Source organism: Zootoca vivipara, chromosome 7, assembly GCF_963506605.1.
Source record: "Zootoca vivipara chromosome 7, rZooViv1.1, whole genome shotgun sequence".
NCBI classification, from domain to species: Eukaryota; Metazoa; Chordata; class Lepidosauria; order Squamata; family Lacertidae; genus Zootoca; species Zootoca vivipara.
The window spans coordinates 43733162-43758087 of record NC_083282.1 but is presented as its reverse complement, the minus strand read 5'-3'; the positions used below and the strand labels follow the sequence as shown (position 1 = coordinate 43758087).

The window sequence follows — 24926 nt, the reverse complement described above, 5'->3', positions numbered from 1 at the left end:
GCAGAGGTGATAGTTCATCTTCTTTCAAAACTTCATACACTGCTTTTCGTTTGTAACAAATTAACAAAAGGTTCAAACTAGAAAACCACAAGTGTCAGTGAAACCATAGCCATCAGAAAGCCAGAGTTAAACTGCTGACAAAAGCACAAGACACGTAGGGAGAGGCACATTGGGAAATGCCCTCTTCTAGACTCCCAATGCCAACCTAACATCTGTAAACTGTGGCACAGTTCAGAGGGCCCCATTGTTGCACCATAATAGAGATTGCATTGTGTTTCTGTGAATTCTTCCATTTGAAGGTTTCTTGCAGTCTACTAGCCATTAGATAGCCACACACGGCCCAGTGGGGAGGTAGGGCGCTTATAGCTTGCTAACTGTGAGCAAAGTGTGTGAGAACTTGGTTCACCCTCAGTGCTGTGTGTGGGGTATTGGAGAAGAGCTCGTTGAAAATGCAATAGTAAGTTACTCAGCAGCATAGGTTAGTATTTTATAAACTGCAAATGAGTTTAAGTTTGGAAATGAGTAACTGTTACTCTTGGCTAAGACAGACCAAAGTCTGTCCATCTCCTAGCCATTTTCTTCAGGCTTTTAAAGGTCGTGTGTGCTTTGATGCATATGAGGGATGGCTTGGTTTCCACTGAGAGGAGGATTTTTTAAATTTATTTTTAGGTTTTTAAAAATAAACTTTATTAATTCACTTTAAAAACAATACAATAAAAAAGATCAGTACAATTTCTTCCCAAATCTTATTACATAAATCAAAACCTCGTATATAAATAAAATCCACTTCCAAACTTTAATACATCGCTTACCTCTCAAACTCTCATTTCTTGCGTTACAGTTATCCTGAAACCTATCTTTTTATTCATTCCTTTCTTATCACATTTCTCTTGTAATTCCCCTGTGATCCCCTAGGCTAAGCAAACCACTAATTCTGTTTTTATATTTTTCTTCCTAAAATAATCATCTACATATTCCCATTTTTAGTTAGTCTTTGTTTTGGTACATTCCTTATTGCGGCAGTCATTCTATCCAAATTCATAAACTCCACAAGTTTATGAGAGGAGGAAAATTATGTGCCTGATCTTTGTAATGTACAGGGTCTATTTACAAGGAATGAGTTGTCATCATAATGACTGTTTTGCTCCTAAAAGAAGAAGTGAGCAATGGTGTAGTTGCTTGTTACATCTGATGTGAAGGAGACTGCTCAGAATTGTAAGGGCTCCTTTGTCGACTCATGCAGGAAAACAGCCTTGATTTACTGTTTTAGCAGATCAAAGGTCAAATTTCTGGGATGCCTTGGGCGGAGTCTTACCTTGGGAGCCCATATGTTGATGGGTCTCTTGGAATGTGAAATAGCTCAGGAACTGATACTTAAATAGCACCAGCCTCTTCCAGTGTCAGAGAGAGGCAAACTGGGAAAACAGAGAGAAGGGCTTTGCCATGATCCAGGAGAAGTTGATAGAGATCCTGCCCAGGGATGGAATATATCCTCAGGCTGCTCTTGCTGTTGCCTGTGGTTCGGCAGCAGCGGTTGTGGTTTGGAAATGGGTGGCCCGCAAAAGGATTCTGCAGAAGATGGAAGAGGCCAGGCAATGGCGAGACGACAGCTTGGAACAAATGGAAAAAGTGATTTGGAAATTTAAACAGAAGGTAACTTTTAATTGGGGGTGGGGTGCAGGGGAAAGAGATGAAGGCCTCTTCTGAAAATGAGATCTTTCACTTTTAATGGCTGTGATCGTGTCTACCTGAGAGCACCCCAGTCTGGTTTGCTAGGGATTGTGTCCACTTTGTGCGGTTCAAATAAAACCTGGGACCTTCTGGATGCAAAGCAGATACAGTACTGCTGCACTGAGCTAATGTTGAGTCCCTAAGACGGACAGCATCTTGTGCGTCTCATTCTGGCAATTCCTGCAGCCCAGCTGGTGCCCAGTATATTGCTTTCCTTTCCTTTGGAGCACATCAGTGAGGCCGAGAGGGGGGTCTTGTCATCTGGGCAGCCCAGGGCCTCCATGACACGGCCTAGGCTTGATCTCCAATGCAGCAAAAACAAGGCAGGAGGCAGCAGTTACAAGTTACTGGTCTCTTCAATAGTTTCTTTTTTAAAAAAGAGTATTGGGACAAATGGATTTTTACTTCATAATCCAGTCCCGTAACCATTCAAAATGAAACCCTACTTTTAAAAGTCACCAGAGTACGTCCCACATTCTTCCAATACTAGCTTGAGAGTGTGTCAGGCCACATGGACTGGTTTTGGCTTTTGAACCCAGGATCTCGGTGCCCAAATTGTTAGGATTAGCACGGACTGGGCATGGTGATGTTTGCAGCAGTATCCAAAGCCTGTCTCTAAACAGAAAATCTTCTCTTTTCTGAAACTGCTGGTCACAGGCAGGCTTCAGTCTTGCATTTGTGGGTGGAGAAACATGCATTAAAAGTTGGGAGGCTGCTTCCCCAGCCACTGCCGATGGAGATAGTTCTGCTGCACTTACTCAAGAGTTCATAATCCCACAAATAAACAGAAATAACAAGCTGATGATCCAGGGTTTGACTGTGACCCTCAAAGGGACTGTAGATTAGTGTTTAACAGATTTGGCAAATACATTGATTCAAGCGCCTGACTTCAAGTGTGCACACTAATTTGAGCAAGATCAAGATAGGAGAAACAATTGAAATGGGGAGTTGGGGCCTCATTACAGGCAGCATCAATGTCCCTATCTGCAACACAGGTCCCATTTTGATTGCATCACCACCTGCATAATCCTAGCACTCACTGGGAAATCAACATTGTATTAGGATTGTATGAAGACCTTGCAAATTCTGTACTGTTAAGATAAAGTGGGACTATGCATTCCCGCTCCTTTGGAGTTCTTTTATTCAGAACTCTGCAACTGAGAAACCAGAGACAGGCTTTTTCATGTGAATAAATAGATATGAATGGTTGGTTGGTTGGTTGGTTGGTTGGTTGTGTGTGTGTACACACACACACACACACACACAGTGGTTCAACCTCTGCTGCTGTGACCATGTCCACAGCTAATATGTCCACAGCCTTAGTAAGTTCTGGCAAAGGTAATACAGACCCCATTCTGTGAAATGGCAGAAGACCTTGAGCTGTTTTGGGTACCTTTTTAGAAATGTATTTCTCTCTTCTTTGATATATCTTTGTACCTCTGCTTGACTAAGAAATTTACTGAGGAAATAGAAATCTTTACCTTATTTTAGGGATTGCTTCCAAATGGATAGGCACTCAACTGCCTTGGTTTACTGTTTGAGGAACTTATGACTGATGCATGTACAATGTCTGTAAATTCTACTTCCGTTTTTGTTGCTATTTTGTTTTGGTTATTATTTCCTGGATCTATCATGGGGAAAAATTAACCTTAAAAAGAGAGAGACCAAAACAAAACTGCATTCCGGTTTCACAATTTTGAGCTGCATTCCGGTTTCACAATTTTGAGCTGCATTCCGGTTTCACAATTTTGAGCTTGTGACCAAATTTTGAGCTTGTGACCAAATTTTGAGCTTGTGACCAATTTTGAGCTTGTGACCAATTTTGAGCTTGTGACCAAAGTGACTTTTACAACGGGGCTATTCCCAATGTGTGAGGATAAGCATTTCCTTCTGACACAGCTGCCTCCTCTTACAGAACCCTGGAGTCCAGTCAGAATTTATTCTCTCCCTGTCGCTTGTGGAACTGGCAGAGAAACTTAGAGAGGAGACACTTTCTCCAGAGAGTGTCCTGTATACCTATGTAAAGAAGGTGAGTGCAACAGGGTGGCTGCAACTGCTTCAGCAGGAAGCCTTCTGACATACGGTTCTGTTCAACCAAGTGACTTTACAGATAATACACCATTTTTATGTACTAATTGGTAGCTGTTGCTCATTTAGTCCCAGGGACTCTGTCAATGTAGTGTGTCATAGGGATATCTATTTTTTTCCTCACCCTAGTTTAAACCTTTCCCAATGTCCTCATTTTACAAAGGGCATAGGGGAAAAAATCAAGTAACAGATAGTGCTGAAGGTTTGAAATGTATTGGAGCTCATAGGAGAACAATGCCTGTCACCTGATGCTGCACAGCATGGCTATAACTGTGCCATTAGGCAGGAGTGAGTAAGTTCTCGCTCCTGGACCCAAATGCTGTCATCCCAGACCACTGTCACACCCCTAAGCACTCTCCCCAGGCCATTCACATCGCAATGGCCCTGTTCCATGATCAAATGATTTTATCTGTCTGGAATGTGTTATTGAAATGTGACAATGCCTTTTTCTTGCCTGGCTGGAGAGAGATGTGCGTCTTCTTTTGTACCCAAAACGTGATTCAGTGGACAAAGGTCACATACTTTGCTCCACCCATTTTTGACTCTGGCCCAACCTACGGTATGTGGCTCCTGGAAGGTTACCCATGAGGGAAAAAGGCCCTCAAGCTACAGACGTCCCCCAGCCTGCACTGGCTCAACTCTTAATGAATTTGTACCAAGTGCCCCAGGTGGCGCTGTGGTTAAATCACAGAGCCTAGGGCTTGCTGACCAGAAGGTCGGCGGTTCGAATCCCTGTGACGGGGTGAGCTCCCGTTGCTTGGTCCCAGCTCCTGCCAACCTAGCAGTTCGAAAGCACGCCAAAATGCAAGTAGATAAATAGGAACCGCTACAGCGGGAAGGTAAACAGCGTTTCCATGTGCTGCTCTGGTTTGCCAGAAGCGGCTTTGTCATGCTGGCCACATGACCTGGAAGCTATACGCCGGCTCCCTCGGCCAATAATGCGAGATGAGCGCGCAACCCCAGAGTCGGTCATGACTGGACCTAATGGTCAGGGGTCCCTTTACCTTTACCTTTAAATCTCAATTATGCTTTTACTGGGCCAAAATGACTGACATGACTTTTCAGTTTGTTAAACTTAGGAGTTGCAAGTAGCAAATTAACAGTCTTTACCTTCCAAGGTTTTTTGACAATGATGACATTTTGAACTCACTGCAGAATTATTATTTTTTTAAATGTGAATGCTCTCTTTCTCCCTATCCCCCTCCCCCCCCCGGGCAAGGCTCTTGAAGTGACCCAGGAGGTGAACTGTGTGACCGATTTTATTCACGGTTGTGAGGAACAGCTCCAGGAAGTGAAGAAGCAAAAGGAGAAAGGCCTGCTGTATGGGATTCCTGTCAGCATTAAGGACCATATTGGATGCAAGGTTAATTCCCCTTTTACCCTTACATGTGGTCGCCACTTTCCTTATGATGATCTGTCTGTGCATCAGTTGCGATGTTGATTGGTGCAACATAAACATTGCTTCTCCTCCCTCACAGCAGCTTCAGCTAACATAGAGGGCATGGCCTGCTTCATTTTGGCCATTGTGGAACTCTAGAGAAGGGAGATAACTGAAATGGAGTACAATATGATCACATTCCAATGAAATATACATTTCCAAATTTGGCATACATAATTGTGTGTGCATGTGCCATCTGAGTGCATGTCACATAGATTGCCTGGTTCTTCTCACTATGAATGCACAAATGTTAGGTTGAAATAGCTCAGGCATCCCCAAACTTCGGCCCTCCAGATGTTTTGGACTACAATTCCCATCATCCCTGACCACTGGTCCTCTTAGCTTGGGATCATGGGAGTTGTAGGCCAAAACATCTGGAGGGCCGCAGTTTGGGGATGCCTGAAATAGCTCTTTTTAAAATGACTCCAGTGTGGGGTAGTAGGTAGCATGTCAGAGTAGGGTTGAGGCAACTCGAATTCGAATCCTTGATCACCTGTGAGGCTCACTTTGGGCCAGCCCCTGTCTTTTAGCTTAAACCACTCCACAAGTAGGTATTGTTGGGTGGATAATTATGGGGAGGAGAGTCATTTTGTTCCATTGTGAGTCCTTTGGAGGAAAGGTGGGATATATAATAAATCGAATGAATGAATGTTTGAGAATTGTAATTGGGTACTAAAGGGACCCCTGACCATTAGGTCCAGTCGTGACCGACTCTGGGGTTGCGCGTTCATCTCGCATTATTGGCCGAGGGAGCCGGCGTATAGCTTCCAGGTCATGTGGCCAGCATGACAAAGCCACTTCTGGCAAACCAGAGCAGCACACGGAAACGCCGTTTACCTTCCCGCTGTAGCGGTTCCTATTTATCTACTTGCATTTTGACGTGCTTTCGAACTGCTAGGTTGGCAGGAGCTGGGACCGAGCAACGGGAGCTCACCCCGTTATAGGGATTCGAACCGCTGACCTTCTGATCAGCAAGCCCTAGGCTCAGTGGTTTAACCCACTGCGCCACCTGGGTCCCTAGGGAGTAATATATTCAAGAATCCATTCTAATTCTGTGTATTATTATTATTATTATTATTATTATTATTATTATTATTATTATTATTATTAAATTGCTCCTAGTCCATGGCAGGCCATCAAGGTGGGCCTTGGGCTAATTAAATAATATATGGCCATTGGCTAATTAAATAATACATGGCCCTTTAAACTGTTGGTAGAGTATTGATTTTGTTTGTTACTATGTTGTGTATTTTTGTGTTTTTATATTGTCCACTGCTCTGTGATCCTCGCATGAAGGGTGGTGTAGAAATTCCATCCATCCACCCATAAGTCAGTCAAGGTTCTCTATCAGGGCCAATCCCCATGGGATCTGGGAAAGCTTTTTTTTGTTTCACGGCATCTATTTTACCAATAAGGCTTAACAGTTTCGTTCTTGGTGGGCCAAGCAGCATAGCTCTAGAACAGGCATTCCCAAACTTCGGCCCTCCAGATGTTTTGGACTACAATTCCCATCATCCCTGACCACTTGTCCTGTTAGCTAGGGATCATGGGAGTTGTAGGCCTAAACATCTGGAGGGCCGAAGTTTGGGGATGCCTGCTCTAGAATTGTTTGCCTCATCATGTTAAATCGGCTGTGTTTGGTTTTCTCCCAAAGGGCCACATCTCCACGTGTGGGTTGGTGCACTTTCTCGGCAAAGTGGAAAAGGACGACAGTGTGATAGTAAAAGTTTTGAAGAAACAGGGGGCAATACCATTTGTGAAGACCAACATTCCCCAAAGCATGCTTAAGTATATTTTAGCTCACTCTCTTCTTTTGTAACTCCCTGTTGCTTTCTCTTTTTACAAATATACCATAGTACTAGGAAAAAGGAAATAAAAATTGTGAGCAGCTTGGCTTTCTAATGTAGCAAAAAACACTATGGGGGACATTAGAGAGATTTGGGGCACCAGATGTTTTGGACTACAATTCCCATCATCTCTGACCACTGGTCCTGTTAGCTAAGGATCATGGGAGTTGTAGGCCAGAACATCTGTAGGGCCGCAGTTTGGGGATGCCTGGTCTAAGGCATAAAGCTCCTATGAAACATTAATGGTCCACCCACTTTCTATTTTACTCAGCTATGACTGCAGCAACTTAATCTTCGGTCAGACAATCAATCCCCTGAACCACAAGAAAAGTCCCGGTGGTTCCTCTGGAGGGGAAGGGGCACTCATTGCAGGAGGAGGGTCCCTCTTGGGCTTTGGGACAGACGTCGCTGGAAGCATTCGGCTCCCATCAAGTTTCTGTGGGCTTTGTGGACTCAAACCAACTGGTAATCGACTGAGGTGGGTCCTGGAAAGTTCACTCAATTAACTGGTCCTGGGCTGGCAGATAGTCAAACAGGTGAATGCTAATGGGATGTATGTTTGTCTAGCATTAGTGGGAGATGCTTCATTTGAGCAGAAACAACCAGTGCTTTTTGAATTTGCATATTGAATGTAGTTCAGGAGTGGGGAACTTTGAGTCTGGGGACGAAATGTGGGCCTACTCCCATTACCAGTCCTGCACTGTGTCCTCCTTAGTTGCTTTTGGCTGGCTGGAATGCATCTCTTTTTTAAATTAAAAAAAAATGCATTTTTATTTCACAAAATGCAATGGCTGTTTTACAGAAACAAAGCCTCCTCCCCCCTCCCCGTACATGCAGCATAATACCTTGTGTTTGCTGAGATGGAGAGATGCATGTGTGTGTGTGTGGGGGGGGGTATAGAAACTTCTGCCTTTTGTGTGGCTGGAATGTAGCCTATATTACCAAAAGAAGAGTCCCATCCATCAGTCCAGCCACTTTTTACTTCTAACCCTGCCAACCATGGGCCTTTGGCCCCAGGAATGTTGCTCATAAGGGAATGTGGCCCCTGGGGCTGCAAAGGATTTAACACCCTTCCTTGACTGTGATAAATATTCCAATTTTATGCATTCAGAGATAATTGGAGCAAAACTAAGTTTATTGTCATAATTGTTACTGCTACATTTAAATGCCCTGGGCCACTTTAGGAGGAAGAGTGGGATATAAATTTATATGTTTCTATTATTTTAATTATAATTGATACATGATACACAACAATTTTATATACAGCTCAATACTCTCATTTTATATACAGCTCAATACAATACTCTCATGGTAATATTTACCATGCCAGCAAATTGTTAACTCCAGTGTAGCTGAAACTCTAGTATCATTTCTGAATGCCTGCATCTGATTTGCAGCTGAAACATGGATCATCTTCTACTGTGTTGATAGTTACAACTCTTTTCCTCTTGTTTGCATCATTTGCAGCACTCTTGGTCTTGCTACCCCTATTGGTGGTATGAAGTCGGGTAAGTAATTTTTACCCATTGGTGTAAAAGAACCTGCAACTATGCTAGGAACTTGCATGTCCTTTCAGTTACATTAGAGTTTATTTAAATAGTGTAGTCCCCTTGCTGTAAACCAGGGGTAGCCATTGTGGTCTCTCTAGATATTTCAGGACTTCAACTTCCATTATCTCACACTGACCATGTTGAATGAGGCTGATGGGGGCTGGAATCCAGCATCATCTGGTCACCATGTTGACTATCCCAACCAACCAAATCATTAGTATAGTAGCTCTGAACTTAAATAACTGTGTAAAGTTTGAACTTTTGGTAATAAGAGCAGGGATCACAGCTGTATCCTATTCAGACTGAAATCCATTGTGTCCCTGACTTTGTGAAAGTGAACTTGGGAATTTTAAGAACAGTTTTTCTGGGTCACACTACAGTACTTGTCCATTTAGCCCAGTATTGTCTAAATCCCCTGCTATTTGACTGTTTTAACTGGAGGTGCCTGTGTTTGAACATGGGACCTTCTGTGTGTTATGCATTTGTTGTACCAGTGACCTGTGTGGTTCATCCCCCTTTCTTGACTATTGGAATGTAGACTAGGGCATAAAAGTCCACATGCTTTCTCCCCTCCACCTCCTATGTCTCCATTTTCTTTGCAGTTACAGCAACAATTGGCCCAATGGCAAGGGATGTGGATAGCCTGGTTCTGTGCATGAAGGCGCTCCTGTGTGATGAGTTATTCTCCCTTGATCCTTCAATACCACCTATGCCATTCAGAGAGGAGGTAAGTGGTGTCAGTGAGGAGGGAGAAGCTGAAACATTCAGCACCATGGACAGCACAACCCCTTGGTCAACAATGAATGATGCTCTCCCTGAGACCCTTTAAAATAATTTATATAATGATCATAACACTGAGAATGTATGGTCTGATGCAGTTCTGCATCAGTCAATATTTTTGCCATTTAATTGAATCCTGATGTATCAATTTCATCATATCAGTTCAAACTCAGCCCATTAACTTCTCCGCTGACCCAGTGCCCCATAGCTTCTTCAGTAACACTTATCATTTTGATCAACTTCAAATACTTTGCAATATTATTCTTGTGGCACATGAAAGATTCGGAAGAAAAGTTTCTGAACCAATCAATCTGTTAGCTAAGCTTTCATTGGAGGAATATGTAGCAAAATGTCTTACTTGGGATACTACTACTACTACTACTACTACTACTACTACTACTACTAATTTATTTATACCCCGCCCATCTGGCTGGGTTTCCCCAGCCACTCTGGGTGGCTTCCAACTGAATATTAAAAACAATACAGCATCAAACTATAAAAACTTCCCTAAACAGGGCCACTTTCAGTTGTCTCTTAAAAGTAAAATAGTTGCTTATTGCCTTGACATCTGCTGGGACGGCGTTCCACAGGGCAGGCGCCACTACCGAGAAGGCCCTCTGCCTGGTTCCCTGTAACCTCACTTCTCACAGCGAGGGAACCGCCAGAAGGCCCTCAGCGCTGGACCTCAGTGTCTGGGCTGGACAATGGGGGTGGAGATTCTCCTTTAGGTATACAGGACCAAGGCCATTTAATTTGTCATCTCCATAAGTCATCTCCAGCCTCATTTATTGCACTCTTGCTATGTAAAGAACCAAGGCTATGCATATAAGACAAATTAATTTCATCCTGCCACAATAGCCTTGCAGTTACCTTTGCCTCCCTTTCTCCAGCTGCACCAGGTGCTGATTCACAATAGTCCAGCATAGATTTCTGGGCTAAATTTGGCAATAGAGTTCTGAATGATTTTCCTGAAGTACTGCTGATCTGTGCTTGTGTGGTTACCATATTAGAACTGTTAAAAATTCAGGGTCTCCTTTGGTGGAGATTAGCTCCCAAACATTCTTTATCAGCTGAATGCTAAACACTGAATCAAAACAGCTGTTCTCCCAGCGCTTGTCCTCCAATTAAAATATATGGCTTTTAAGTCCACATAAGAGTAAAACAGATAAAACAGATCTGCTCCTTGCTTGTATGTGGCAATTAACATCAACAGCTGAGCCAACTGGCTTTAAAACCATTCCAAATAAAAATAAATTTAAACAGGCCATGGAGCTCAAGGACACAAGCAGCCTTACTTGTAGCAATCCTCACCTGGAAATCTAGAAAACCTTCAAGACATTCTATATTCTGTCACCTTCCAAATCTTTTGATCAGTGTTGAAGAAACAATCCCACTGCAGGGATCCATGATGTGGTTTATAAAAGTGGTTGGAAGCTATTTATATGTTTCAATGGCCACCTGTAAATAGAAGTTCCTATTTTCCTCATCTTCTTCCAGATATACAGCAGTTCAAAGACCCTACGGATTGGATACTATGAAGACGATGGCTATATCCAGCCATCTCCCAGCATGAGGAGGGCTGTTCGGGAAACCAAAAATCTTCTTCAACTCAGAGGGCATACAGTATGTCTGTTTCTTAATTTCTTCACCCAAATTCCATTCTAGGAGTTTGTTTGTATCTCTGACACTTTGCCCCAGCTACTACGGTCATGTGATGAACACTGTCAGTTTTTGTTATTGGGTGGGGGAATGAAGCCCAATTCTCACAATGTGTTTTCCATCCAGACATTCTCCTTGCCTTCCCCTGCTATATATTCATGAAAACAAGCACAGTATGTGAACCTGGCAATTGTAAAAATATTAGATTTCTTATGTATGCATTTGCATACGGTAATAGAAGAGCTGTAAAATTGTGCAAGATTCAGCCATCAAATTTGCCATTCAAATATGCCATTTATCTACAGTTAGGAATTCTGTGCAGGACAAATACATGTATAGTGTCATGCTCGATGAACATGAATATCTTTCACCACATGTGCACACTTGGTTCTAACACATATTTTAGTTGTTCACATGGATGCACAGTTTTATACACAGAGAGTGTGGAAACCTCCTATGTGGGAAATTTATTGCACAAACAGTGGCCTACCAATCCACACAACTCAACAAACCTGTGCAAGCGATAGAGAGTACCCTCCGTAAGAAACTGCAGCTAAATTCTGGTCCTCAGAATGTATCTGCGCGGCATTTTGTTTAAACACTTGTTTGTGGTGGTCAAAATTTATCTGGGGTATACATGAAGAACATAATAGGCCCAGGACTTACAATTTCTGGGGCAAATTAGCTGCAAAAGAGAGCATAGAAAATTCCCATTCCTGTTGCACTTCTAACCAACCAACCCTTTACTAGAACTTTGGTTCATTTTCCTCAACACTTTCGGAGAGCTCTCTGAATCTATTAAAGAGTGGGGTGGATTACATAATCCTTATGTGCAGCTCATATAATTTTGCCTGCTGTCAAATAAAAGCTGTTATCTTTTCCTCGCAGCTCATCCCCTTTGTTCCTCCTCGGCTTAATTATGTGGTTGATGAGCTCTACACCAAAGGCCTATTTTCCGATGGATGTGCACATTTGCTGGACAAGTTGTAAGTAGACGTTCTGGTATGTGAACATGGCTGTTGCTTGATAACATTGCTATTATAGCCATGCGCTGGAAAAGCGTGATGCTCAGGATAGCTTTTGTGATGATAATCGGCACATTAATAAATAACTGATTTTCATCATAGTATGTTTAATGCTAGGAAAAACTCAGGGATAGGAAAAGTTCATTTTATTAAAAGTCTTAGATAATAAGGTGTACGATGCAAATCACATAGCCAAATGGAGCCAAGAGGATAAACCAACTTTGGCTTCGCAAACTTTGCAATACAGTGGTACCTCGGTTTATGAACACAATTGGTTCCGGAAGTCTGTTCATAAACCGAAGTGTTCATAAACCGAAGCGAACTTTCCTATTGAAAGTAATGGAAAGTGGATTAATCTGTTCCAGAAGATGAAAAACACCCCCTAAAACAGCAAGTTAACACGAATTTTACTTCACCTCGGGCAAAGCAGCCGGCGTGTCCGCGGCCCCGATCCACAGAGTCCGCCGCCCCCACCCCACAAGAGGTGGGGGGAAGCCCATGGAGCCCAGTGGCTTGGTTGGGGGTTGTCACACACACACCCTGCGAACGCAGAAGCCCGGGACCAGAGCCAGAGCGCGCCCAGCCATCGGCACCCGGCCATCAGCCGGGAGGAGCCCCGGAGCCCTGTAGCCTAGGGCAACGTGCTCAGTGGAACTCCGGTGCCCCGGAGGAGAGGGCGAGGAAGCCCGGAACCGGCCGAGAAGGCCATCACTCCAAACAAGAAGTGAGGGGAGAGGGACCTTGGGAGGCGAAGAGCCTCAGCCTTATCGCCCTGCTTCTGCATCGTCCCGCCAAGGACGCTTGGCTGCCGGAAGCCCCAGGTCCAGGAAAGGCCCAGAAATGTGTGAGTGGGGGGGAAGGGAGAGGCCCTGGGAGTGCTTCCGAAGCTGCGGAAGGCTCCGGGCCTTCGCTGAGCCATAGGAACGCCTCCGCAGCTGCGGCCCAGTCTTGAGGCCTTTGTGGAGGCCTCGGACACCTCGGTTTACTTACTTCCGGGTTACAGTTGTTCGTAAACCGAAAATTCGTAAACCGAGGTGTTCGTAAACCGAGGTTCCACTGTACTGTATAAGAAGTTAGGCAGCCATGAGCTATAACACTGAATGAGTCTATTGGTCTCTCTAAGTCAGTGCTACTGGCAAAGACCACCCAAGATAACAGAGGTCTTTTCACAGGCTTGCTACCTGAGCACCTTTTCAATGTAGATATCAGGGCTGAATTTTGTTTTGTTGTGAGCAAAGCAGGTGGTTGATTGCTGAGCTATGGAACTATCTGTAAGTTAGGAAATCAGGAAGGCATCATTCCAAGTTTATTCTCACTTGGAATTCTCAGGAACCTAAATTCTTTCCCAGGTCAAGCGATGTAAATTCAGATATAAAAACTGAAAAACTTGATTTTTTCCCCTTCTTTCATCTTCCAGCAAAGGAGACATTGTGGACCCAAATTTGAAATCCCAGATTAATTGTTACCGTCTTCCCATTCTAGTGAAGAGAATTTTTGCATTCCTCTTGAAACCTATAGTAAGTATTTGGCTCCTTTGTTTCACTGCAATTGCACATGCTTTAAGATGCTGACAAGCATAGGGTAGGATGGCTGGATGGAGTAAGGGTAGTACATGTCAAAGAGATGGTGAGGTGACTGCTCTGTATTCAACACCAACGATGTGATTTTTGGGGATTCACAATGAAACTAAGCATGTATTTCTCTCCAGTACCCTCGGATTGCCAGAGATCTCAATGCGCTATGTGGAGTTGGGTAAGAAACATCTGGTTTAAAGATTATCATTGGTGGCATTAGCCTTGAGGGTAATCTGTTGGGGGGCACATGCAACTTTGAGTATTTTTCTTGCCATTTCCTTCCTCTTCCTCTTCCTCTTCCAACACCCTCTTCTATCCTGCTTCCTCTTTGCCCAGCAAACTGCCAGGGAAGAGACAGATTCTTGGAGGACGGAACTGATCACTTTCAGACAGTATTTGTAATTAGGCTGAGGTTCAAATAAAAATATGTCAAGGATCATGTGCAGCCCTTGGGCCACAGGTTGTCCACTTCTCCTGTAAAACATAAAGTTTCATCACCTTCTAGCACCAATGAGGATGCTTGGCCCCTCCAGATGTAGCTAGACTGCAACTCTTGTTATTCTTGACTGTTGGACATGCTGGTTGGCTCTGATGGGAGTTGGGATCTAATGACATCCGGTGGGCTGCAGGTTCCCTATCACTGCCTTTCAGGAAGTAGATACAGATGAAAGGGAGAGTGTAGTATCCAGCAAATGGACTGTATGTTGGCAACTTCAGTCACATAGGAATGCTGTCTGTAAGGAAATCTGGATGCTTTCAGGTCCCATTTATCTCTATAGTTTGGCAGGCAACTTTAAGGTTAATGCAATATGTTTTTAGCTTTGGTGCTATTCTGCTATGCCTTTCATATGACAGCAGGCATCTTTGGGAGGCTGCAAAGTGTTGCAGAGGTCATGAGGCACAAAGCAGGAGAGTCTGGTTCCTCATCCCTTCCAGTCCCACGGAGTGATTGACTCAATCCTCTTTTAATCTCTTATGAAGAGCTTGATTGTGAATTACCACATAGCCCAGTGATGGCGAACCTATGACACGCGTGTCAGATGTGTCACGCAGAGCCCTCACTGCTGGCACGCGCCCCATCGGCCCATTTGCGCTGTTGTTGTTTCCCCCTCCCATTTGTTCTCCTGCTCCTCCTCACACTACAGCTTGTCTCCGCTGTTAAAACCCATATCTTTTTGTTGTTGTTGATGGTAGCCAGAGATTGGTTTTTAACCCTTTCTATGCTGTTTTTTTCTGGCGCTTTGGCAGACTATGTCGGTGCTGCATGTTAGTTCCAGTGAAGGTATTATTTGTCCTTTTTCTGTTCTCTTCCCCCCCAAAAAAGCACAGCAGCTTTTGGGCACCCCCCCCAAAAGCAAAGCAACTTTTGCACCCCCCAAAAAAACCTCCAAAACTTTGGTCATCAGCTCCCCCCAAAAAGCTCAACAACTCTGGGCACTTTGTGATAAATAAGGGTTTTTTTGTTTGGTTAGGTTAAATAATTAGTTTTTGGTTTATTAAATACTGTTATATATTACAATTATTCTTATTCTTATTTTTAAAAAGAAACTTTATTTTATTTCAGGTTAAAATATAGAAAAACATAACATAACATAAATCATAACATAACATAAACATAACATAATCAAATCTGACTGAACTCAATCAAACATGATCAAATAAGGTCCAATATAATCAAACATAATTTCCAAAAAAATTCAAAAATAAAAAGGAAAATAGATAAAGAAAAGGAACAAAAACAAAAAAGGTGCAAAAGTAAGAAAACAAAAGAGAATTACAAATTATAAATAGCTTCCAAACATTTAAATTCGGTTCTCTCTCTTATACAATTTTACTAGGCTTTTCCTAACCGTTTAAATTCTATGCCATATACAAACTTCTTTATGCTTCCCATTTACTTAATCAACTTATGCATTTACTCTAAACATATCACCCATTTTGAATTGATACCTTGTTTGCGAAAATAGTCCTCTACATATTACATTACTCTTCTTTAATTTTCTGTTTGGGGATCCTCCTGATTATTGCTGTTAATTTGGCTAAATTCATGTATTCCACCAATCTAATGCGCCATTCCTGTATAGATGGGATTTTTTATTATATGCGTGTGCGGCAGGTAGAACTCCGATAGTCCAAAATTGGAAGGGGGAAAATTACAATTATACATTTTTTTATTTAAACTATAAATATCGCAAAATTGTGTTTTTTTTCTCTCGAAGTGACACACCACCCAAGTTATGCTCGGTTTTTTGGCGAATTTTGACACACCAAGCTCAAAAGGTTGCCCATCACTGACATAGCCAATGAACATTAACCAGCACAGGGTGGGTGGCATCCCTTTTTTGTACACTGTTGCAGAGCCACGGTGGAACCATCCTGTTTCCCCCCTCTTGAGTACTTCTCTTTCTGCTAGGCAGTCATCTCTTCATTATTTACAATGTTGCAGGTCAGCAAAAAACCTATGGAACCACAATGTGGAAGTAGCGGTGAGTTTATGTTTACTATTAAGGCTTCATACAATAATTAGATAGGGACGCAGGTGGCGTTGTGGGTTAAACCACAGAGCCTAGGGCTTGCTGATCAGAAGGTCGGCGGTTCGAATCCCTGTGATGGGGTGAGCTCCCGTTGCTCGATCCCAGCTCCTGGCAACCTAGCAGTTCGAAAGCATGTCAAAGTGCAAGTAGATAAATAACTACAGCAGGAAGGTAAACTGCGTTTTCATGTGCTGCTCTGGTTCGCCAGAAGCGGCTTTGTCATGTTGGCCACATGACCTGAAAGCTGTACGTCGGCTCCCTTGGCCAATAATGCGAGATGAGCGCGCAACCCCAGAGTCGGTCACAACTGGACCTAATGGTCAGGGGTCCCTTTACCTTTACAATAATTAGATTACCATCTAATCATGTCCAGTGAGCTATGCATATATGGATGTTCAACCATTATTATTATTTTGACACAGAATGGATTTCCATATAAGTATGATACTTTACAAAACAGCTCTATGAGTTGCTTCACCTGAGATCTTTTGTATTTGGCACTTATCAGAAACACCACATTTTAAACTCAGATATGAAGGGCAGGGGGTCTGTTTTCTAGTTCACTTCTAAAATGCATTAAGAGATCCTTCATACTTGATGGGTAGTGTGTGTATTTTCTACTGGGGTATTGCTTGTAGGCTGTGGCAGACTGCTATTTTGGAAGAGATCTTGTTCCATTATCAGCTACAATGCTTATATCCCAGCTGGATCACTGAGGTCATCTGTAGAAGCATCATCTCTTGCCCCCCCCCCCCAGATTGGTGAGGCTCATTTGACAAGAAACTGAGCCTTCAGAGTTGTTTGCCTACTCTTGTGACAAGCTCCTCCAGTAGAGAGGTGCCTTCTGTATTGACTTTCAAGGGTTTGCTAAAGTTGTTTCTTTGCCGCCAGACTCTAGCAGATGCTTTAGATAATAAGATAATTATGTTAAAGGCATCTCTTTTAATTTTTGGGTTGTTCTTATGGTATTTTAATTGCTGTAAACCACTATGGTATTTTTTCTGGGTATTTATATTTTTTATAAATAATAAATAAAACAAAGGTGGCAATCTAGTCATTCCAATAACAAAGTTTCTGTATGCTCACAATTTCTCTTGCTTCCAACTTTACCCATATTCTCTTTACAGATGTATCGTCAAGAATTCCTCGCCGAATGGAGGAAACTGAAACTGGATGTCATTCTCTGCCCTGCTTTGGGTCCAGCGTTCAATGAAGGCTATCCCGGGAAACTATTTGGTATTATCTGTGTCCCAGTAATGTATACGTTGTTTGACATGTGGCCTCCCCGCCTTTCCATAGCAGTAACATAAATTCTCGCCTGTTTCTCAACTCCCTTTGTATCTTCCTACATGCCAAAAACATGCTAAGCTCAAGATGACCAAGGGATCGAAATGTACGAATGTGGTGCCGTTTGGTGAAGGCTACAAGTGCAAATAATAAATAGATACACACGTCAAATAAGAGAATTAACTGGAAGCATATCGTGAAGTTGAGCAGTTTCACTCATGGACCTGTAAGCAGTTTGGCTCATGCTGATTGGGGCTGATGGGAGTTGTAGTCCAACAACATCAGGAGGGCACCATGTTGCCTTGTTTTGCCTCTGGTTTAGGCTTAATTTAAATGGGGGGAAATCTCAGTTAGCTATGGTTTCTCTCCAGAGTAGTTCTAAACAGCAGCAAAAGTCTTGCTTAAATTGAAAAACACAACAAAACCAGAACACGTTATTTATAGCTTTTCTGTACTTTCAGCTGCTACATCCTACACCAATTTATACAACCTCCTGAACTTCCCTGCTGGAGTTGTGCCAGTCACCACTGTTTCCCATGCTGATGAAGAAGAGCTCAAACACTACAGAGGGCATTATGGTGACCCTTGGGACAAGCGCATGAAAGAGGTCGGCGCACATTTACCAGAAAAAAACCCACCTGCCTTTTCCCAGTCCCCATGCTACCTAACTATACCTTGAAGTTTTCTAATGCTGTTGTGTTCTCCTGTCTTTTTGCATTTTCAGGCTGTCAGCGATGCTGTTGGGCTCCCTGTGGCTGTCCAGTGTGTGGCTGTGCCTTGGCAAGAGGAGCTGTGCCTTCGGTTCATGAAGGAGGTCGAGACTCTCGTTCAGGAGAGGAGAACCCCCAAATGATTATAGCATCAATACTAATGGATAGAACAATGCAACCTAGCACAGCGAGGGTTAGAACATCTCCAAGTTCACTTCTTAAATATGTTAAAATGCAGGTTAAGGCATGGTTATTTGTTAAATACAACTCATCCTACTCAACAGGAGGCCATTTATGACTAAGGCCTAGTTCTCACAAACAGCAGATGTTGTGCTTGCACTGTACTATACTTCAAATTGTACATGATCACATGTTTCTATATTCAGAATATACTCTCATATATAGAATACAGTGACCTCATACTTGGCATTATTCAGGAATTATAAACAACCAAAAAATCAGTTAAGCTTTGATAGGTTGAGTCCACCATCTTGATTGCAAATGGCATATAATTGAAATGAAGCATAAGCAAAAATCTGTTACTGATTTCAGGAACGATTACGCACAATTTGGTTATGATGTATCTTAAGTGTTGTTCAAATGCATAGTGAACACACCACTTCTCAAGATACAGACTAGCATATCAAGGGGAAAGCTAGGCTAAACTCCCACTGAGCAAATGAGAACTTTTGTTCCTGAGATTAATGGCAGCAAGAAAGATTGTTTTTGAGGAATGTGCAGGGGAAGAAAAGGTTAATCTTCTCCTCCTTCACTGGATGCCCAATAGTAAGTGGCTTCCCACTGTGTCTGCTTTCATTTAAGGAAAAAAAGCTAGAGTTACATCTTTGTATTCTTTAACCATGGTTCTAGTAAGACGGCCACCCTAGCAAAGCAGCAGCACCAGGGGCAACCTAGTAAGGCAGTGCTTGTTAGAGGCATCTATGCTTGTGATACAGCCATTCTTTATTGCAATGATATAAAACAAACCTCTTAATTCTACCCTATCCTTTCATCTTAAAGTTAAGTGTATATAATTCAGATAGACTGAAAATTAGTAGCTCCCTTGATATCAAGGCAAATATCCTTAGCAACTGCTTAGTGAACACATATCAGAATAGACACATTCAGGCCCGTTTTAACCACATCGAGTGCCGTGGTGCAATGGTCCCTCCGCCGCCCCTCCCCCGGTCTCACCGCGGACACAGAGGAGGGACATGGCACTGGCGGGCCGGGCGCCGAGGGCGGGCCGGGCTCAGAGGTTTTGCAGTGGGCAGGCCGGGCTGCCTGGTTGTCTTCCGGGGCGCCGCCTCCTCCTCCTCCGGTGCGGAGGCCTCTGCTGGGGGGGGGTGCTGCGCAGCGCCCGGCCTCTCATCCTCCTCATGTCTCCGACCCGACCTGACCCACCATGCCGAGGCTGGGACTCGAACCCGCAGCAGGTGGGTGGGAGAGAGGCAAGGAGCAGGGCGAGCGGGAGGGCGGCCATGGCACCTGAGGGGCGGCCCACCGAGAGGCGTGCCGGAAACCCCCTCACGAAGGGCGGCGATGCCATGCAGCCAATTGCTGCGCCCGGCTGGCACGGGAGGGGTGGGGCGGGGCCAGGCCGGCCTGGGCGGGAGAGAGAAAGGGCACCCTGCGCAAGCTCAGGAGCCCCCTTGCCCGCCCCACTGCGCACCCGGGCTTGCAGCCGCCAAGCCGTTGCCCCTGGACCACTTCCCTGTTGCCCTCCAGCGCCCTCCAGCACCCGGTGCCATGGTTCACCGCGCCACTAGCCTCTATGGCTAGGACGGGCCTCGACACATTTGTGTGGGTGGTGTTTGCTTTTGGAAGCGAAGAACCAAGATTCAGGGTGGGGTTGTAGATGTGAGGTGTGAAGATCAACCTGGAATTGTGGTGCAAGCAATCTGGACTTACTTACTCTGGGCCTAATGGCTTCTTCCATTGATGTGGAGAGGACAACAGTGGGGCAAACCTGGATTTTGGCAGTGGATTCTGGAAATGGATAATGTTGCATCCTAATCTATACAAAAGCTGTTCTCTCTTTGTTCCAATTTGGAGAAGGCTACACAGTGAAGAACCAAAGACCCAACACCTGCCTGCGGGCACCTCCATCTCCCACACCTCACCATCTTCCTATTTGTGCTTGACACAATGATCAGCCCATCCTTGGTATGTGTGTGGATTAGGGTTAGTCTGCTTAGGTAGCATAACTCCTTCTATCCAATTTCTATTTGCATTTTCCCCAGGGCAACGTTCCATAAGGGAGAGAATGCCGCTCATGTGAGCGGTGTTGCCCCCCACCAAAGGCCCTCACAAGCTGGTGCCTCTGTACCTAATGGTTCCCCTCTGAAATATTTCTTTGCACGCCACTGTGCATGGTCTATTTTCAATTCCACTTCTAAAATGCACTAAGGGACTACTGGGATATTGCTTCGAGACTGTGCACTTTTTGGAATTAGCCACAAGGTGGCAATGTAATCACCCTAAAAGAACAAAGTTTATGGGTGTCTAGAACCTCTCTCTTACTTGCAGCTTCACCAACATTTTCTTCACAGACTTACTGTGCAGAATTCTTTGCCGAATGGACCCAGCTTTTAATGAAGGCTATCCCGGGAAATCGTTTATCCGTGTGATGCCCACTGTGTGGGGCTTCCTACCCATCCCATAGCAGTGACAGGCATTCCTCTCTGTCTTCCATGCCACTTTCTGCAGGCAAAGCAATGGGCTTAGTTTGAGATGACCAAGGTGTAGAAGTGGACACATGTGGGAGTGCTTGCTGAAGGGTGGGCCACAAGTACAATGAAGAAAATTGATAAATGCATCAAGTATAATAAAATTAACTGGAGGTGCATTGTGGAGTTGAGCAGTTCACATAGGGACCTGTGGGCAGTTGGGTGCTATTTACCTTTTTAAAAGGTAGTTGCTACTAGTTTGCTTCTTTCTTTCTCCGTTGTTTCTATGGCAGGTGGCATCAGTTAGTGAAACAAGAAGGTAATTTAATTTAACCCCCCTCACCGAATGGACCAAAGATTGGGGAGCTGCCGGAAATACCCTAAACTGTAATCATATGACTGCCAGATGATGCTGGACTTCCACCGGCCCAGGCCAGCTTGGCCAGTGATCAAGGTGTGGGGATGTTAAGGACTGTAGGAAGGGATATATTTAATAAGTATTATCCTTCCTTCACTCATGCTGGTAAGTGATGTAGCAGAGCAGATTCCCCTCAATATAGCTGGAAGCTAGTTTGCAGATATGTTTGAATCTCTTAGTTAAGATTATTTTCTGGTGTCCCCTTTTATCCCTCCTAAAAGAATAAAGACACAAGAGTCAGTTTCTGAGTAAAGTAACAGAAGGTTTACTCACATTTCAGTTCATGATTTGATCCCTGAAAGGCAGACTTTACTTGGTAGTTACACAAAGAAGCTGTGTGAGTTCATGTCATAGGGAGACTGAACTATCGTGCTGCTGGCCGAGAGCCAGCAGACAGCAAAATTACATTAAGACAACAACATGGCTGCAGGAGAGCAGCATGGCTGCAAAAGATAGAACAAAACAACACTGGAGCAAGACAACGTCAAGACTGAGAAAATGGCTACATGACTTGGCTCTTTTTATGGAGTCAGCCAGAGCCACACTCATCTCCCAGATCACACGCAGGGGGAGGAAGCTCCAGACCAGTGGAACAGGAAGTTACACTGACTGGATGTCCCCCTCCCTGTGTCCATTCTAAGGAAATAAGAAAGTTGCATTTAACTGCACCAATGGATTACATCCCACACAAGAATGATGGGTGTTGTGGTCCAGTATCATCTGGAGGGCCAAAGGTCAGCCATTCCTGCTGTCTATGACTGGTCAAATCTTTATCCTTGACTGCATTTCTATCTGGGAAAAAGGAGATGCCATTTTTAGAGCAAAGTATGGATGTACATAGGTCAAAGTCTTCCATTGCCTTCTCTTATAGTAGGAGCAGTCGGTATGGTGTCCTCCTGGTGTTGTTTCGTCTCAACTCTCAAAATATACTGTTTAACTGTGCTATACTGTAACAGTTCTTAGAGGAGTAACTACAGAAGCTGTGATTACTATAGAAGCAAAAACAACCAGAGTTTAAGGTGGCACAAAAATCTTTGATGAAGAATACTGGAAGTGAAAAGAATATAAAGCCAATGTGGGTGTTGCCAATTTTGTCAACACTGTGCTTAATCATAGAATTTTGCTGGATGACCACAGTCAAAGGAGCCCTCAACATATCTTTAAACCAGTTAATGTTTGGGGGGAAGGCATTAACTTTTGTATTTCATGGCTATGGAAAATTGTTTTTTCTTAGTTATGTGCAAAATACTATAAAATAAAAATCAATAATGAGCACCACCCAAACATTCCTTGTACTCAGGACTTTCAGCCCAAGATGCCAAACTGTCTTCCTTCGCCTGTCTGCAGTAAGATTATTAAACTATTTCAATTATGTTTAAATGGGCTTGTTAAAAGAAACACCTTAGGAATCCATTAAATCTTATCTCTGGATCAGCAAAATGTTTTCCTTTCCTGCCTTTAAAAGTTATATACCAAAGAGCAAAATATGTGGTGGGGAGAGACTTGCCAAGGCAGGAGGGAAGTATAAAGAAGTCTCTTATCTCACTAGGTAGTAGGTACAATGCCTGACCAACTTATTCCACTAAATTGGATATGTGATTTAAAAAAAATAAAAAATAAAATGTTGTTCCCAAGCACAGTGAAATTCCTCTTCTGGAAGTCTCTCGGAAAGATTAGACGGCCTATTTTGAATAAATATGTGAAATTCAGCTTTACTAATCTTTCCACATCCCTTCTCACCACTGGCTCACATTCCACATGTCGCTGTGATGCAGGGTTTTCTCCATCTCTGACTTCATCACCAGGCTGGTCTATGCATACCAAGAACAGGGTGGGAGCGTAGGTGATTGATTGGCAAGAGGCTCCATGCGGGCAAGAGGCTGGGTACTGCTCCCTTTTAAAGAGGGGAGGTGGTCCTGGTCCTTGCCCAGCCCCCCTCCCCCCACTCACCTGATGGGCTGTCTGGAAAGCTGGTTTTTGCAGTGGGAAATGCACGGCCTGACTGGGAGGCCTTGCTCATACACACAAACAATTGTGTGATGTGATCCCTCGTTCCCCTGACTCCTGGGCCACTGCACGCTGCTCCGGGCAGCAAATGGTGGCCCCCACAAAGTCACAGTAAGCCTATGGTGTAAGTAAAGCATTTTAAACTTACTTAGCATTATGTGCTCTGTTCACTACAAGGAGGACATAAAGAGGGGAGAGTTGCTACAGACTAAATGATATATGAAAAGCCTATATTCCCAAATTATATAACTGCTTGAGTTTTGTGAGTTTGAACGCTGCTATTGGGGGCTCTCTCCTGCTGGAGAGTGAGTTTAGCCCTGCATCCAGGGGATCGTTTTGTTATTTACCCTACACATATGGGCCACAGGATTCATACCCCCCCCAAATATGGAGATTCTGCTAACAGTTTGCCATACCTCAGTTTAGGCCCCACCTGCACCCTACATTTAAAGCAGCATGAACAACCCCTTTCCCCAGGGATCTCTGGGAACTGTAACTTGTGAAGGGTGCTGAGAGACCCCATTCCACACACCAAACTACATTTCCCAGGATTTCAGGATTATTTAAACCTCTCTGAGAATTGTAGCTCTGGTTCAGTAAATCTAGATTAGATTAATGCAATATTATATGGGGCTGCCTCTGAAGACAGTTCAGAAACTTCAGCTGGTGCAGAATTCGGTGGTCAAGTTGTTCACTGGGATAAGATGGTTTGAGCATATTGCACCAATCCTGGCCCAACTGCATTGGATGCCAATTAGTTTCTAGGCCCAATTCAAAGTAGTGGTTTTAAAGCCACCCTGTGATCATAATCTGAGGCCCTTCTTCGCAGGATGTCTGGACAATGGCAACACTAGAGTGGGCCTTTTCTGTGGTGGCTCCCTGCTTGTGGAATGCTCTCCCCAGGGAGGCTTGCCTGGTGCCTTTGTTGCATATTTTTATGTGCCAGGCAAAAACAGGCTTTTTCTCCCAGGCATTGGCTAATTAAACAATCTATGCATAGCTGCCAAGTTTTCCCTTTTCTCGCGAGGAAGCCTATTCAGCATAAGGGAAAATCCCTTAAAAAAAGGGATAACTTGGCAGCTATGAATCTATGGCCTCTTAAACTGTGTGTGTGGGCTTATTGTTTTTGTTTATTATTTTAGCATGTATGTCTATATTGTAAACCACTCTGTGATCTTCAGAAGTAAGTAAACAAGTCCCTCCATCCCTCCATCCCTCCCTCCCTCCATTCATCCACTCATCCCCCAGATGTGCCTCTTAGCTTATCTAGAGTCCATTTGTGACAGTTCCTGAAACTGCCACCAGCACCTCAGCTATCATTTGGCACATATAGATTTTCATCACATGTTGCCATGGAAGTTAATTTCACTTGCTCACGATCTTATTTGATGAGTTGGGCTTGATGTCCTCTACTACCTTGCAATTGTCTCCCTCATGCTCACACACCCCTGGGAAAGATGATAAGGGATTTTTTTAAATAAAAAAACAAACAAACCCTGGAATACAGAAAGGAACAGGTGGAACTTGTACTGCTAAGATTAAGAGCTCAGAAGAATGTTGGAATGTTTGGGAGGATTCACTGACGATTGGCAAATGACGTGGAGTCTCT

General features: G+C 43.8%; 1 protein-coding gene across 1 annotated transcript; it reads left to right on the top strand.

Annotated features, from left to right (window-relative positions):
- The first annotated feature begins 30 nt into the window (after positions 1-30).
- Positions 31-18601, top strand: LOC118089419 (vitamin D3 hydroxylase-associated protein). Its single transcript, XM_035124064.2, has 15 exons — positions 31-1653; positions 3647-3760; positions 5039-5182; positions 6912-7045; positions 7376-7582; positions 8572-8612; positions 9257-9381; positions 10932-11057; positions 11982-12079; positions 13536-13635; positions 13827-13870; positions 16139-16178; positions 17354-17462; positions 17975-18120; positions 18238-18601. Exons 1-15 carry the CDS (start codon positions 1444-1446, stop codon positions 18364-18366), a joined length of 1767 nt encoding a protein of 588 aa, XP_034979955.2. The 5' UTR covers positions 31-1443; the 3' UTR covers positions 18367-18601.
- The last annotated feature ends 6325 nt before the right edge of the window (positions 18602-24926 follow it).

What these genes read in the sequence shown, in the direction of transcription:
- LOC118089419 (XM_035124064.2), top strand. Translation starts at nt 1,444, where the DNA reads ATGATCCAGGAGAAGTTGATAGAGATCCTGCCCAGGGATGGAATATAT. An exon ending in CTATGCCATTCAGAGAGGAG is followed by an intron (nt 9,382 to 10,931) that starts GTAAGTGGTGTC and finishes ATCTTCTTCCAG; the next exon opens with ATATACAGCAGTTCAAAGAC. An exon ending in CATTCCTCTTGAAACCTATA is followed by an intron (nt 13,636 to 13,826) that starts GTAAGTATTTGG and finishes ATTTCTCTCCAG; the next exon opens with TACCCTCGGATTGCCAGAGA.